A 17488-nucleotide genomic window follows, 5' to 3' on the forward strand; every position below is an offset into this window, starting at 1 on the left:
TTCTTTTTTTAAAACTGTTTAATCCATTCTACAATTCCTGAAATGTTAAAATTAGGCTCTACTGGGCATTTCTTAGTGTGTTATGTAGCTACAGAAGATCTGCTTCTTAGCTAGGTGGAGTTTTTTATACAGGTTGCTGTTGTACAAGGAACAGCAGCTTATGTATCTTGGTAAAGATTTTATGATTGGCTTAAATATGATCTAAACATGAGCAGAAATGAAAAGTGATAGTCCTGCTGTGTTTCCTCCCCTGATGATTCCCAGTGCCTCCCTTGTACCCAAAGTTGAGCTCCTGTTCTTGCAGGGACCTGAACTGGCTGGAATCCAGAGAAGATTTCTGTAGCAGCATTAAGCTCAGATAGTAGAGCTGTCCTTTTCAGAAGCTGCATAAACTTGGGTAATGCAGATCTGATTACGAAAGTCAATCTTTATTTAATCAGAGAATCCAGACTGATGAAGTGATTCATGATTAGCTAATCTCCCAGTGTGAATGAAAAGCTGGATGAAAATAACATATCAAATACTACTGTTAAAGATATTCTTTTTTTACTGTGTAATAAACTGCAGTGCCTAAAGTATGTACAGCAACTGCATGGGACAAGTACATTGCTGTACTTCTAAAAGTAAGGTGTAGCCTTAATTTTTGTACAAATACTACACAATAATATTTTAAGAGATTGACACTGTTGTCACTTTGGATAAAACAAATTAAATATAAATATAAAACATAGATGGCCAGCATAAATTTTTTGGGAACCAATTCTCTTTTATATTGGAGGACTTCATTAACTTGAATAATGAAGGGTAGCAGGCTGACGTTTTAGCTCCCTGAGATGCATGGAATGGAACAGCATTGTTAGACTTGGAAAGCTTCACTAAATGAAACTGCCACATCTCCCCTGAATGTGGTACTTATTTTATGAAAAATGTGGATTATGCAAGAGAACTTGGCCTTTTTGATGTACCTACATAAGGATTTAGATGATTTTTGCAACCACATACTGTTGATTCTGGTGGATGGTAGGAGCTCAAGTAGTGAGGTATGAAAATAGACCTGAGGACACATCTTCAGTGGTTATTGCTAAAGAAATACTAAACTTGCCTTGCAATATCTTCCTGAGCTAATAATTTTGTTCAATGTACCAGTATTCTAGACTGCCTTTATTTACTGTCCTCTGAAACTGTGAAGGCACATGCTGGTCCACTAGCTCTACTGGACATACAGTTTTTTCCTGAAAGGATTCATGAAGATCCATGGTCTTTTGGACTGTTTTTTGAGCTTGCCACTCCAGGACTGGGAGAATCCTCACATGCTCTGGCTTTAGACAAAAACTGGTTGATCAGGTAGTTGTTACATTGCTTAGCAATTTGGAGCAAGGTGTGCTTGTTCTCCAGTGTTGTACTTTGGCTAAGTGTTGGGCTAGAACTCTTTAAGGATTTTTACTAACTCCTGGAAATCAGAAAATAATGTGAAAAGTGCATTCCTAAATAAAAGTGAGCCTGGCCAAGATGCTTATGTGCTGTTGAGCAACTACACATAGAATGAATGGTGATACTTTTACGGGTGAACATAAAATGTGCTTTGCCTGGACCACATATCTAATTTGCAGTCATCGAGGTTTGAATTTATGTTCATATCACAGAGTGCAGGGGAGGGAGTGTGTGTGGGAGGTCCTTATAAATACAGCTCTGTTAGTAGTTTGTGTTTTCCTTGTGTTGCACATGGGAAAACACAAGCATGGTTCTAAAATCTATTAAAATGCCAGCATTTATTTCCACATCATCCTGTGTTGGATGATATAAAAGAATGAAAAAAGAGGAACTTGTCTTTTACATGGAAGATACACTGTCTGACTACTGTTACTGGCACTGAAGAAATTATTTTTACCCCAGTCACTGTTTTCTTACATAGAATATCCCCAAATTTCATTTAACGTGACTGAAGCATGTTTTGTGTTGCGGTTGAATAAAAAATGCACGTGCTTAAGGTTGCCCCTCTAACTAGGTTCTACAGCAATAAATATTCTGGTTCCCTAACCAAAATCTTCTAGAAAAAATATTTAGTTGGCTTTGAGTAGATGCACATGAGATATTGGCATGGTGGAATAATTTGCAAGATCTTTCAGTGAGGGTATTAGCATATAAATAGCAGATGCAATGACGACCATCACAGCTGAGTACATTTAATTTTTAGTTTATAAGATAGAATGGGTTTTTAAATGCATAGCCATCAAGCCTGCTGAAAGACAAATGAAGTTTAGAGTTCACTTGTCTGAGGATGCCTTACATCATTTTTTTTTAGAAAAGGGAAACAGGCACGCATAAAACTGAACAAAAGTGATTTCTTGGGTGAAAAGTAATTGAGATTGCAAACCAAGTTAATTAGACCATGCAAAATTTATTTAATGGTCCCAGCTGTAGTTTGCAAGTGATGTTTTAGTGAGTAGATATGACTTCTTCATGTGCTATCTTTTCTCCTCCTTTTTTTTCCCTAAAATAATTAGTAGAGGCTGTACATCTAGTCCTATAAACTGATTGCATTGTATATTTCAGTAATTTTATTACTTGCTTTAATTATGATTGCAGAGACTCGGGTTTTTAAATCCTCTTAACAGAATGTAGCAGTCAATTTGTATAAAAGTGAGAAAAGGATCAAAGGCTTTTCTCCACATCTTTCCAAGTGTTATAGGGTGGGTGGAGGCTTTTTTTGCATTTATTACTGGTTGGGATGGATGAACAAGGCCTTTAACTGGGGCTCTGGTGGCACTGAGCTGCACTAACAGATGGAGGCTGTTGGAGTGTTGACTCCAAAGTAAAAGAAATGATTGCATTTCTACTGGCAGGCAGTGTTTCCAGTATTTTTAATAAAGCAGAGTAATAAGGAAACATCTGTTTTTTCAAGTTCTCTTAATGGGTTAGGGAGGAAATTGTTTGGTTGCACTTGTCTAGTTGGAGTAGTCAGCACTATTTTGAATTTTTTTGTGAAAATCAGGAGAATTGAGAAGATGTTCTAAGTGATTACAGTGAAAATAATGCATGTACATTTTCTGTCTTTTTTAAACCATATTCTCATATGTAAATAAGTCTAGCTCAAGAATCTGGAAATTGCCTAGAAAAATCCCATTTCTTCTCACGGAAATATAGATATCTAGTCAGTGATACTACCATGTTAAAAAAAACAAAACCCAACCAACATATAGTTTTGCAAATGCACAAACTACTACTGTGACTTAGATAAATAAATAAATAAATGCCAATATTTTAGAGCAGATTAACAGGATAAAAATCCCCTTCTCCATGGAACTTGAAGAGCAGTGGTGGTGCAAGCAGCCTCTGATGTCTGGAAATCTGATCTCTGTTCAGGTGGACCATTCTCTAGTGACAGAGAGGAGGTAGGTCATCCTCCATCTCTGCTAAGACTGGTGGCCTGTGTTAGTGAGCTTCCTCATATCACCTGATAATTAGAATGGATTTGAAACCAGGACCTTTTTTCTCATGTTCTTTGACAGGTGATTGAGAAACAAGCAGTTGTGTGACTACCTATCTTCGAGGTATTTAATCTTGTACACTACAAGAAAAGCTTTACGTTGTGGTATTTATCACTTGCTCTTATACTTTACTTCCCTTCAGACATGCCACACTAGAAATGTCATATTGCTTGTTTTTAGCTTTGTCTCCTTTTTCATGTTTGCAAGTACTCTAACCACCCACTCCTAAAAGGACCATACTTTACTAATTTGGCCACTTAAACGATTGTCTTAAATATTTGTTTCTTCTGATTTAATGGTGGATTGTTTATTTTTGTTTTTTTTAATTGACTGGAAAAGTTTACCTATAGTGGAAACATAGATAGGAGGTGGTTGAGCTTTCCTACTGCATCTGTAGGAGTTGCTTTTGGAGCTCGCTTCATGCTTGAAAAGTGGAACTTAAAACAAAGGAAAAGAAGATATTTTTCTAACTAATAATGTTGCCCATGAGCTCTCCTGCTTTCTCAAGAAAGGAAATGGAGCAAACCATCTTAAATGGGATGGTTCTGATAAAGTACCACTGGAACAAAGTAAATGGATTTATAAGTACCTACTATTACTGTGCAACTTCTTGAATTTCCAACGGTGACAACTTTAATATTTTAAAATAAAAAGATAACTTATTTACCTTCTTAGGGATTTTATCAAGATGAAGACTTTATGCCTGTTTGAAGGGAAAAGAGGGCTTAATTCCTGATAGTTAGCTAAGCAGTTAAATTTTTTTTACAGGAAATCTAAATTTAATAGAAGACCCCAGGGAAATTCAAGGGTGTGAACAGAACGCATAATATTTTATGAAAATGACCCCCATATTTAAAATCTGGCATTATATGTTATGCATTGTAGCACCAAGTCCACATCTACCTTTTAGAAAATTAAAACACATAAATTCTGTTTAGTGTTTGATATGTGCTGCACTAGCTGAAAGCCATAATGCCCCTAAAACCTTGGGTTGCTTTTCACCTTTCATAAATTCCTGGGTAGATTCTATACAAAAAATAATTTTCAGCTCCGTGGCTCATTGTTATTCAAACTTGATTGATCGTCGTCATTTACTCAGTGAGGAAGTTAAGTGCTCCTGTCATTTCTGAAGAGTATAATTGGGACGTTTCACAGGTCAGCGGTAGTGACAGGTTTCCCTTTTGATTAGTGTTAGACTGATAACAAAAATTACAGTTTCCTATGATTAATGTTTTCTATAGTACTTGAATGCACAGTTCGTGGATTGTACCTAAACAAAGTGGATTTGCATCTGATTATGCCTTCTCTCTGTCAGGCTTTTCACATGCTTTAAAGTTTTAGATCATGCAGGTAATACAGGAAAGTTGCTTCCAGTGCAGTTTTCAAGAGGAGCATTAGTGAAGTCCACTGAATTTTAGTATATTACCATACAGAGAGATATGTGCCTCCAGTGATATGAACAAATTAGGTGAAATTTCAATTAAAGATAGTACTCTACTTTCCCTCTAGTCCTCTCAGATATGACAGGCAAGGAAGTACTGGTATTAAATCCCTGCTATTTTAGGTATAATCTGGCAATTTAAGTTAAATGATCAGGCTGAACTGAGTTTTTTTCCTCTTACTAGTTTGACACTTTTTCTCTGTTCCTTAAACCTGTTGCTGTTTATTTGTTTAGTCTGAGTAAAAACTAAAGGAAATACACTAAATTTACTTTCTCTTTTTTTGGATGTGAAAGTTATTCAGCTTTATGGCACAAAGTTGTAGACTAAGATCATCTGTGACAAGTTTCATCTTGGTGAAGTCTTTTTTAATAGATAAGAAATGGAACCTGAGCATGAAAATTATGATGTTGCCCTTTTTGTGGCTGGAGAAATACTGGAGGTTATTTGCTGGAGGTTGCTTCCACATTTAGTCAAATTGTCCCTAACAGATGAAGAGGGGATGACAACAGAATTTCAAAACCAAAATACAAACCAACTAATTTCTCTTCAATCTATAGCCCTCTTCAGATGTGCAGGGCAAAACATGATGTTTTTTCTTTCTAAAGGCCATTGGGAATGTCTTCTAAAAGTTGTCCTTTAAGACAGATGTTCTGCTTTCAAATCTAGTGGCTTTGGGAGTTCGAGATCAGTGGTGGAACATTTAATCTTTTCTTTGATCAGAGCTCTGTTTTGGTTTCTGCTGAAGAGGTCAGGCTCAGTGTGCATCTGTCTTGGCCAGGCCAGGTATGGCCTGAATTGTTGCTTTCCTTTAGATCAGGAAAAATTATTGCAGTGGGAAACAAAAAGTAAATGGATTCAGGATCTACCAGCAGGGCCTGAATGTTGGCAGCTCTTGAAGTAGGAATAATTGGGTTGAGACTGCATTGGGATTCTTACCTGTCTTTGGCAGCAGGCTGCTCTCAAACATGATTATGCTCAGACTTCATTTTAAAATGAAGACTAATTAATTGTTCTCTGGTAAAAATGCAATAGTGAATCAGCTCTCATCATCAGGATGGTAAATCTGGTCTTTTTCTTCTTTTTCACTGGAACTGCAGCTTTCTTAAATCAAAATAACTTTTGAAACAAAGGGAAGACTTACTTCTAACTTGTACCACCCATTGCTCCTGTGTTAATGTGTATCTGTGTATTAATATCAATTAACATTCTTTATTAGAAATTAATTCAGTCCAGCTTGCAATTAATACCGGCCAAAGAAAGTTATTTAATTTTTTAACTACATTTAATAAACCAGATTAGCTGCTAGATTTTTGGCTTCAGAGTATATGTGTGATTTAAAGGAACTCAGCTGTGACACAAGATTAGAGTAGTGAATTAAATTGGGAAAATTCTGCTGCAGGCAAAACCTGCAGTATCCTCTAGTGCTTGTAAAAATGAGTAGTTGGTATGAATATTAACATAAGCCAGGTGCACTAAGAGAAGTAAAGCACACAACTGAAAGTACTGAATATTATGCTATTCTTTATCTGTTGCTTTGGTTTGCTGCAATGAAGTGGAAAAAAGTGATAGCCTGTGGTAAGGTTGGATTTAGTGGCTACCCCTTACTATTTCCTTGTAAAAGCACATGGCAAACATACATTAAAGTGTTAATTATGTTGTTGGGAATTAGGTGATTCTGAACGTGGGCAAAAGAAATAAAGCTTAAAGTCTCCATTGTTGTTGCCTTTTTAGGGTAGTTTGCATTTGCTACTTTAAAGCTCCAATAGTACAGGCCGTGTCTGGTGACATATAGGCTTTTATCTTACTTGTAATTTAGAAATAAAAATAATTTTCGGGTGTGGAACAAGCTTAGGAAAAGTACAGATTTGATGGCACATATACAGTAGTTGCTATCTGAAATTATATACAGGAAGCCACTTATGTGGACGAATTTCACTGGTTAGTTGGAACTCTTTGGGTTTTTTTGGATTTTTTTGGTTTTTTTCATCCACTCATAGATCCTCAGTTTCAGACTGCAAGACAGACCAAGTGCACATTTAAGAAAATCCTGTTTTATTGGTCTTAACCAGAGTAGTGTGTGCTCTCTAGGGCTATGAATGGTTGGGATGTACCAAATTAGTTAAGAAAAGAATGTATCAAGTTATTCTTAATGCTGTTGTGAAGAAACACAGTGAACCACTGTAGTACACAGATTTGAATATTCTTTTTTGGGTCACTATTAGCTTGCCCATTCATCAGCTTCCCCTCCTGTTTGCCTGCTCTGGTTTTGAGCTCTTAAACAATTTGTGATACCATTTAACATGCCATAGACTATTTGGGTGCTGCTAAATGAGTAAAATAATCCAAATGAGAACAGGTAAGACTGTAATTTGCTCATTAAGTCAAAATCTTGATGTTATTTTAAGATTTTTTGGTCTTATTTTATAGCTTCACGCTTTCTCAGACTTCACCAACTGCATGTGTTCTAATGGATAAAATGGGCTTTAAAGAAGCCCTAAGGATAGAGTATGGCTTTAGAGATAAAATGTTAAGCAAAAGGCCTAATCTTAGGTAAAGATTAAATACATAATTAGGGAAATACTTTTGACATAGAGAAGTCTCAGTAGGGCTATCAGGATGCCTGCAAAATATTTTCAATGTGAAGGGAAATGAAAAACAGTCTTCACATTAAAATAAAGAGAAAATAACCCCAACAAAAATATCTCTGTAGATGAAAGCCTCAGATGATGATGATGACGATGAGGATGAGGATGAAGATGAATTTGTGGAGGTCCCTGAGAAGGAAGGTTATGAGCCCCACATTCCAGACCACCTGCGTAAGGAATATGGTGAGTTTGCCCAGCTGTGACAAGCTTTATCCCTGCATGTTACTGCTGCACTAAAGTAAATAAACAGCCATTCTGAAGTAATAAAGTGATCAGCGGTGTGGGTAATCTCTGCCTGCTCTGAGGAAGTCATTACATGGACACTGGAGCAGCGATTGGCTCTAGATAAACAAATACTTTCTAGGAGCAAGAGCAACTGAGACGAGCAGCTTATTTCATTCCATCATCTTCCACTGGAGTTTAGAGCCAGGAGCAGCACCCTGTGTGCTTCTAAGTGGGCAAAACTGGGACTGAAGGGATTGCAGAGTAAAGTTGGCAATGAGACTGAATATTGGAAATATTAGTGACAACCTTGTGAGATGGGATAAGGTGCTCTTTCATCACCTGCATTAATAGCAGCTGGAGATGCAGGCCACTTCCTCCCATAGCATGGCTGACTTGGAGCTCTGCAAAGTGGCTCTTTTTGTTTGGGTATTGCTGTCAGAAGATGTTAAATGCAGCTCAGCCTTCAAGTGCAGAATTATAGCCACTGAGCACATACCAGATGACAATCTATAATTTTGCCTTCTTATTAAAAGTAGCTAATTTTTAAATAAAGTTATACTTACTATGTGTTTTTGTGAAATTGACAGGGGTGTTACTGAGGAAAGGTCATCTTAATTCAATGTCAGTGCATTGCTCCCTGTCCTCTGTACATCTTGCTTAGTAAGTCTGCAGCTTTACCTCTGTGTAAGTTGATGTATTTGAGGACTCCCAAGATTTCAGTACATTGTAGAGAAGGGTAGCTGCTGTCACAAAGCTTTAAGTTAAAAACCACTAAGAAGTGTCTTGCTCCCACATTTGTCCGTGAGTATTTGTGTAAGACTGGTGCTGTGCTGTGCCTTTTTCAGTCCTGTTGATGCTTATTTTTCTCTTTTCTGCAGTTTACCTCATAAAAGTCAGGCTGCAGCTACACCCTGGAACTCGTTTTCCATATCTTTAGCAGCAGCCTAAGTAATCCTAACATGCAAAAGTTGTGTTTATACTTGCCAGGTTCCACTGGAAGTGAAATGTATTCACCTCCTCACTTTTATCCCATCTTTCTCATGGACACACATTTAAAAAAAAACAAAACCAGAAAACATCACCTTTTGTATCACGCTAACACAATACTTGGCTGCTATTTGTCTTCTTATAGGGAAGGATGAAAGAACAAGCCCACTATCTACTCAGGGATATTTTAAAAATCTATATGAAATGGATTAAGAAATTCCCAATTTGTATTTAAAGTATTGCTGATAGGGAAATACATTATAGTAAAGAAGTCAATCAATCAGAAAATAAAACCTCTCTCTCATTTTGTATACATGTAGTTGCTAATGGTCAGACTTGGCTGTTCTTCATCTGAGGTGTTTGTTAAAAATAACATTTTGAAAGAAATTAATCATTCCTGATGCTTCTGAAGACATTCAGCTTTACTTGCTGCCATTTAAAGTTACTATGTGAGTTCCCAGTTTAGGAAACAGTCTGCAAATAACTCACAATTCCTGAAAATCACAGCTTAGAAAATGAAAGTCTGCATAAGTGGAATGTTCTAACTGGAACATTAAACCTTTAATGTAAAATAAAATCCCAGCATTATGTGGAAGGTGTGAACAGTTACAAGCTTTCTTCCTTTTGTTATTACTTTTCCTGAAGAAGCCAGATTAACCTTTTATATTTAACAGGAAAACAAAGTTGTAAAACATGACTGTGGAAACGGATTGAAACGTGACATGTAAATTATTGATTTAAAAGTCACTTTATTTCCTTTCACTTCTCTCACGAAAACGTATCCTGCTAAGGTAAATTCTGTGGTTCTCCTGAGAGCTGAAAAATGTGTCTATATACTTATGCATAGAACTTGTCTTTCTCTCTAAATACATTTTCATTTTTATAAGTTTATAGACACGTGCAGTTGTATTATCTGTCTATATGTGGTTAATGATTACGATCTCAAAATTGGTGATGATGTTAAATACAGAAATTGAATTCAGCATGGGTGCAGTTTGGGTGGAGGTAGAATTGAACAAGTCAATTTGAATCTTGATGTATAAAATGAAATGTAAATTTGTTAAAAGAATTTAGGTGATTAGATAATTGAAGTGTGAAGATATAACCCATTAGAGGTGTCATGCCAAATTAGCATTACCAGAATTTTAATGACCTCCCATTTGTATAATCCTTATTTACACTTCCATCTGATGTCTGCAGCTGACAAGAGGCCAGCCCTCCTGTGGGACCACAGGCTCGTTTTATATACACTGTGTTGCTAAAGAAGAATATTGGACTGAAAAAGAAACAACACTGAAAATAATTTTCATATTGTTGCTGTGGTTGTCAGCACTGATGTTGCTGATATCCACTGAAGAGTGACCTGCCCTTGTAGGGCTGGTATTGCTAAGCCCTGGAAAATGGAGCCATTATTCATTTAAAGGAAAATTGTAAGGAGGAATAAAATCTTCTTTCCACTTGAAATTTTCCACTTTCCAGCTTTTTCTGGTCAGCTGTTGGTTCCATTGGCATAAAGCATTAGGGTGGACAACAAAAGGGATGGAACTGTGCAGCCTCTGACATTGTTCTTGTGCCATAGAACAGAATTTTTGGCTGATGCCAAAGGGTGAGAGTTTCCTTCCTGCCCTTGGTGGTCTGGGCCTGGCTTGCAGCTGAGCTCTGATCCACATGGGAAGTGATCTGTTTGGAGATGTGGTTTTTCACAATAAAATGGAACAATTCTCAGCTCTAGTGTAAAGCACCCACTCCAGTTGGTAGTTCTTGTCTGTGTCTCAGCACAGCCATTACTTCCTTACACAAGTAAATAGGCTTTGAGGACAGGGAAGTGCTATTGCTGTTTTATGAGTGGTGACACAAGGAAACCATCTGACTTGGGAATATTAGCATGGCAGCAGTCTATTGGTTACCAAGTGTCATCTTTATCCAGAATTACATTAGGAATGACTGTGCAGTCACAAACCATTATTTCAACTCTGGTTGAAATTATTATTTCTCTTGTATTTCAGCCTTAAGACAGAATTTTTTTAGGTCCCTGATAGCTACTTTAGTGGTTCACATTGCATCCTAAAGTCTGCTTGAGATTTCTTTCATATGAGGATAAAAGCTATAGTTCTAAAATCCCAAAGGTTTGTTCTATCCATTTCAGAAATTCTTCTCTCTTTTTATCACAGTGTGATGTGGGATTTTTGGGTTAGATGTCTCCAGACTGCCTTTCCTAATCTGATGGTATCTGAGTCATACTTTTCTGTGTCTTAAGTAGCTGATTTTTGTTGTTGTTGCTATGAGAAGTCAAAACAATGTGAAAGCTTATACCCAAATTGAGCAAATAAGGTGTACAAAACCATTATTTCCTTACTAGAGAAGTTGCCACCTGGTTCTTTACATAGAATTGGGAGTGCTTCAGATTCTTGACAGACATCCCCCAAGGTGTGCAGAGGACACAGTGGTTAAAGCAAAACAGCCTCAGAAATGGGAAATAGTGGAGAAATATCATTACAAATTAAAAATAAATAAGAAAAATAATTGCAAATTTTTTTGCATCTGGTTCTTTTATTTCCTACAGACCAGATTAATGCTTTTAAATGTTTTTGTGTGGTCAAGTACAAATATTTTGTTTGTGTCATGCTGAGGACAAGGACACTGAATTTGAAGCCAGGCATGTTATCTAACATACACATATATTGCTGTGAGCTGCACTGTGCTGGCTCCCTCTTAGCTCAATTTTTTTTTCCTTCATTTTTGATGAAATAGTTATTCCATACAATAATAATGTGCTCTTTTATCCTCCATCTAAATGACATTTCTCCCATTGAAAAAAAAAAAAGTTTTGCTGTTTTATATAGTGGATTTAAATCTGCACATGGCAAAAGGAATACTAATTAAAGTGTTGATAAAGCAAAACAGATCTTGTTTTGGCCTGTGAATAATTGGTAGCTTTTAAACTGGTCTTTTTTTCTTCATAGAAGCATCTAACAGATTAATACAGAATTATGATCTCTTGATTTTACCATTATGTTTTCCTCTATGCCATGGTGACTTTTTGGGTTTTTTTGTTTTTGTTTTGGTTGTTATTGTGGTTTTTGGTGTTTTTTTTTTAAATTTTAATAGTACTCATTAACATCTTCTGGAAATCCCAAGGAAAAAGCACAAATGTTACTTTTTCTGTCACATCTAGGCATCTCTGACAATACTCAGTGAAAGACTTGTTTTCAGTACTTATTAGTCCTGTATGGAAATACTTCAGTTTTCTGTTACTAGGATTTATTAGGATTTTCCAGAGGCAGGTGTATTTGAAAAACTTTCTAAAATCCATTTTGTAATAGGTTTTAAAATGGGAGGGAGTCTAAGTTTCCACAGGGGAGAGAGTGATGGTCATGGCAGTGATCATGAAACAGATTTGACTCGAGGCTGACTCTGCACATAAGAGGACACAAGCATGGGGTCAGTAGAGCAGCTTCTATCAGGTCCCTGTATTTCATACATAAGGTAATAACATGGGTTATTTGGGGAGAAATGTAGGTCTGTAGAGCAGTCTGGCCAATTGCTTTCATCAGGGCCATAAAAATGTGCCTCACCATGGTTAACCAAATAATGCTGCCCTGCTTAGTTGTAATGAAAACAAATGTTTCTGATGACATTATTATTTGGGAATTAAGTTGCTGAGGTTCTGCTGACTGTTGAATCCTTTAACAGACACACATGTACTGGCTAAATGGAAATTAAAAATTATACCTAAGCTGTTTCCTTCCTTACTGCAGTGATTTCTCAGTTTGTCTGGGTCTAGCTTTGCAGTCAGGTTTGATTTTTCTGGTCTTCATACTTCAGGAGCTTCCTGAGGGAATTCTTCCTGTGTGTGAGGGACATGGAGAGCAGTTTTATGTAGAGAAACAGCTCATTGGAGACCACAGCAGCAACAAACCTGAACACTTCAGAGTATGTGAAGCACCATTGCCAGGGGCTGAATTTGGGACTTAGAATGACACTGTCTAAGCTAAATAAGGCTATTACCTGTCATCTTTTAGGGGAAAATATCACATTTTTCAGGGGAAAAGATAGACAGAATTACTTATTTACCTCTTTGAAATTTGGGTTCCATTTTCCTCAATTTAGAACATGCAGGTTGTGCATGTTCCAAATGAGAAACAAACAATTGTGTTTTTCAGCCTGGACAATAGTCTAGAATAAGATTTCTATTATATTATTATTAATTCTTAAAAAAAATCTGGTGTTGTTACATGATGTAAATAGCATGTGTTGATTTATCATAAGTGTATTGAAAACAGATATTTGGCACTGAAGTTAAAATCCCAGTCTAGAATTTCTGTAATCAAATGCGTGTGTGGTCTCCATTTCTCTTAGCATATAAAACTTTGGAAGTATTTAATTATAAGTTTACAAATGAGTTTGCCTCATTATATTAATGTGTTTTGAATGTACCTGTATGTGGACAAACACAAGTCCTACATGGAATCACAGAATCATCATTAAGATTGGAAAAGGCCTCTAAAACCATGAAGTCCAGCCTTTGACTGAGTACCACCATGCCCAGTAAACCATATCACCAAGTGCCACATCTATTCATTTTCTGAGCACTTCCAGGGATGGTGATTCCACCACTTCCACAGGGAGTCTCTTCCAATGCTTCACTGCTCTTTCAGTGAAGAAATATTTCCTAATATCCAACCTGAACCTCCTTTGGCGCAGCTTGAGCCTACAGAGGCCAAATTGCACTTAGAACAATAAATGAGTAAAATGTACTGTAATACAGTATTTGGAATGAAGATAACTTTTCACATTTATGAAAAAACATGATTATCACGTCCTACAAAATACTTCAACATCCATGTAAAAGCATTGACTGTAGCTACTGCTTCTGATTCACCCTGATCAGCTGATCATGGAAACTCTCCTCATTCTCAGGAGAGGTCCTTCAATGTAAATAAGGTTCCCAGAAAGTCTAACAGGACATGGGATATACTTGATTTGTACTAAAGTTCTTGGAAATGAATACTCACTGCACAAGATGTTGGCACACTTTGGAGTAGTTTGCCACAGCAGTGTCCCTCAGAGGATCTAAGGTCAAGGGCTGCAAAATCATAAAGATGAAATTTAAAAGATCAGAATGGAAGGTATAGAAAAGACCTAATACAAAGTCTGTGTATTTGATTTTTTCTGGTTCTTAACTGTGATTGTGAAACAGTAATAAGCAGAGTTAATTAATGAGAGATGACATTATAACAAATTGACATATTCTGTAATTCCAGTAAGCCAAGTAAAGTGTTTATGTAATGTTAGTGAACTGTTCTTGGTAACTACCATAGTTACCTTTTTTCTTTAATTTGAATTTCCAAAGTAGAATTCCAGGATTTCACATAAAATGAGCATAGCTACATTCAAAGGCACTGGGAAGCTTTGCAAAGTCCAAAGCTTATTGTACTTCCTGAGTCAAATACCAGCAGGCATTTTCATTGTGAGCACAATAGAGTAAGCAGGGAAATGCTGTACCTGAACTACTGGATTTTCCTGACAATGTGGGACAGTGTCCATACTAATATAAATCACATATGCTTGGCTTGACTAAGATTCAACAAATGGGAAACAGAATTTTTTCTTTTTTTCAGGAAAGGTGAAGTCCATAATACTTGTCTATATTCTATGTCCATTTTTTCAATTAAACTTCAGTGAATCTGAAGTAGCTTGATTTCGTCTAAATCCACACAGCTGAAGAAACCTGTGCTTGCTTTTTCTCTGAATTTTCACTGAGGGGCTTTTATCTCCCCCTAATCCCACCATTTCTGTCAGGACATAATCTCTTTCTCAAATTTACATTTTAATTACAAGGCCAGCTGAACTAGCTAAAATCAATAATGTCAGCATTCAGCAGCCTAACTTCAGCTGAAACCTCAGCCTCTCTCTTTCCTTCTATCGATTTATCTTGTGAACATGGGCTACTTTATTGCTTCAGGCAATAGGTGCCATTTGGTCAATTTAAACAAAAAGGGGGATTTAAACACTTTTATGATTCTTTCTCAAAGCTGCTATTGGAACAATTTGAAGCCAGGTACTGTACTTGTTAAATAAACCACACAGAGCAGCAGAATTCTGAAGAGGAATTTTACTTTTAAAACTGTACTTGATCCCATCTATGTTTTAAAAGCAAAACAAAGCAGCACTGGACACCATTCAGCTGGGGCTGTCTGCCTGGTGACTCTTGTCTTTATCTTGTTAGCTAAAACTGCTTTCATACATACACACTTTTTTTAAAAAACTCCACAGTGGAGGTGGTGTTACTGACGTCCTAGTGTATTTACTCTTAGCTATTTTTCTGTTAATGGTTTAAAATAAGAAATCAATGAGAAAATATTTTGTTCTTGTAACTCTTAAGAATTCCTGTATTGATCTTCCGGATGTGATTTTTATCTGTCTAAATGTCACATTGTCCATTTATCTCTCTTGCCTTTTCTGTGTGTTGCTGCTGACTGCTTGTCTCTGCTGTTCCCCTCCTCCTCAGCAAAACTGGCATGGTGAACAAGCAATCATGCTTCCTGTAAACATCATAGGGAAAAAAATGGGGAAAAATAGGGTTTTCAGAGAACTTTTAATGCATACGCACATATTTTCTCTGAAAATGATGGAAGAGGTGTGGTGAGTGACACAAACCTGCTGTCTTCTGACTTTTTTTTTTTACTATTTATAAATAGTACACATACAAATGCCCTCAAAATGTTTGCTTTAAACAGTGCTTTTCAGAAAGGGTCCTTAAAGAAAAAGAAAAAAAAGCAGTTTAAAAGCTAAATACAGTCTAAGCAATTCTACATTACAGGTAGAGTCTATGACATATTCTGAGTTAACCTTATTCATGGCAAAGGCCCTGTTTGTAACTGTTTCTGTCATTAAAGGAAGCTTACTTCTCCAAATACTGATGATTCTGAAGTGTGGTTATAACAATGTTTTGGGCTAATTCTGCTTCACTTTGGTAAAAGAACCTGTGAAGGGCATTTTCTCTTTCTAGCCTATGACATGAGCTGGGATGGAGCCCTGTCTTGCCTCCTTTCCAGAGACATAAATTCAAAATTCCTGCATTATTATTTCACAGAAGTGCTGCTTAAAAGAACATTTTTGGAGGCACTATTATCCCTCTTGAACAGCAAGTCCGCAGCCTAATAAGTGTAATGAGTTAATTTCTTTTGCTATTTAAACTAGATATTTCTCTGCTTACATCCATCCTGTTATATTGAATTATCTTTTCCCTTATTCCTGGTCCTTCTGCTAATTTTGAGACTGTTTTCCAATGCACAGATTAGTCCTTTAAATGGTGTATATATATATATATATATAAAATTTTTTTTTTTTAAAAATAATGTTCTTTAAAACCTTGTTGGCTTTGGAGAATGTGAGGAAGTAGCTCTGGGTTTTGAATTAGGGTTGCCAATTGTGTCTGGGGAGAGAATGTCCAGGAGCTAAGTTAAACAGGTGTCTTTCTCAGTGCCCTGAGCTTGGAGCTTCGGAAAACAAGGATGGATGTCATTCCCTGCACAAGGACTCAGCTCCTGGTCTGGGTAGTTGGAAAATGTGTGCCTAGGGTGTGGATCTCAAGGGTTTCCAGCTCAGCATCATGGCCTGTGGCTCAAGTCAGGCAATGCCATCTGTGCAGTTGCACCCTGTAAAGGGAATGAGTGATAACAATGAAGCAAGGTCAGGATGAATTACTGGAAGACCTTATAAGGTGGAATGATGGGTCAGGACAAATTGTTCTAATTTTGTTTGTGGAAAATACATTTTTCTCTGAAGTGAAGATATCTTGTGTACCAAACCTACCTGCTACTATGGGTTTTGCAAGTTCCTACTTAGAGGGCAGGTCATGAATATAATATTAGCTTTTCATTTTTTACTTAATATATGGTGATACATTTAATGGTTAACCAAGCAAGAATGCTTCTAGATGCAGCTTCAGGGCTGGCTAGAATTAGGCAAGAGATTAAAAGTCACAATTAAATAGCAGCTAAAACATGTTAGGTAAACTTCAGTTACTTTTCATAAGAAGGTTCAGATAATTTGCTGAAAATTTTAAGTTAGAGAAACTATGACTTTTTTGTATAAAATTTAGGGATCTTTGTCAAGGGATTAGACCTTGCTTTTCAGTAAATTGTTTTGTAAAAAGGCTTTCTGAGGGGACAAATCACATTAGTGTGAGGGATCGTGTCTTTCCAATTTTAGCTGTCATTGGCTGAAAAGTTCCTGTTACTACTACTGGCTAGTAGAGTTGCTCCTCCAGCTCAGCAAGTAGAGGCAGGTGCTGTCTGCCTGCTGAGCCTCTCTGACTGCATCCTCACAGTCTGTGCTGACTCTCTAATCTGGCTGTACAAAGTAATCAGTTACCCCACCACTGAGCTGCTGGTGCTGAACATTGCTGCCTGGTACTGCCTTGCAGAGGGCTTGTTCCTCAGGTGTAACTCAGCTATTTTCTGTCTCTTGAGCAGATTCTCTGGGTGCCCATCTCACTTCTGCCAACATTTTAGATATTTTCTGCTGGCAAATTATCTGCGAAAGACAAATGTTCTCTAAATAATTCTGTTTCGCTCTGAGTGGGATTGATGTCTAAAGCAAACTGCAAGCAGGAAGATGTGGTCAGCACCCTGAGCTGTTTGGCCCCACTGAGAGGGTGGGAGTAGTGGATCACTCCTAAACATCAAGGTTTTTT

At 37.0% G+C, this 17488-nt stretch overlaps 1 protein-coding gene across 2 annotated transcripts in view; it reads left to right on the forward strand.

Moving 5' to 3' along the window:
• UVSSA (UV stimulated scaffold protein A) overlaps positions 1 to 17488 on the forward strand; it is a 49047-nt gene that overhangs the window by 15073 nt on the left and 16486 nt on the right. The window contains exon 7 of one of the 2 annotated variants that reach the window (XM_085059573.1): positions 7654 to 7758. In XM_085059573.1, the coding sequence (XP_084915699.1) occupies positions 7654 to 7758 (105 nt within the window). Of the gene's footprint in view, positions 1 to 7640; positions 7759 to 17488 lie in introns of both variants that reach the window. The other variant, XM_085059572.1, reaches the window with a different exon arrangement.

This window comes from Lichenostomus cassidix, chromosome 4 (assembly GCF_008360975.1).
Source record: "Lichenostomus cassidix isolate B80296 chromosome 4, HeHo_3.0, whole genome shotgun sequence".
In the NCBI taxonomy this organism is placed as follows: Eukaryota; Metazoa; Chordata; class Aves; order Passeriformes; family Meliphagidae; genus Lichenostomus; species Lichenostomus cassidix.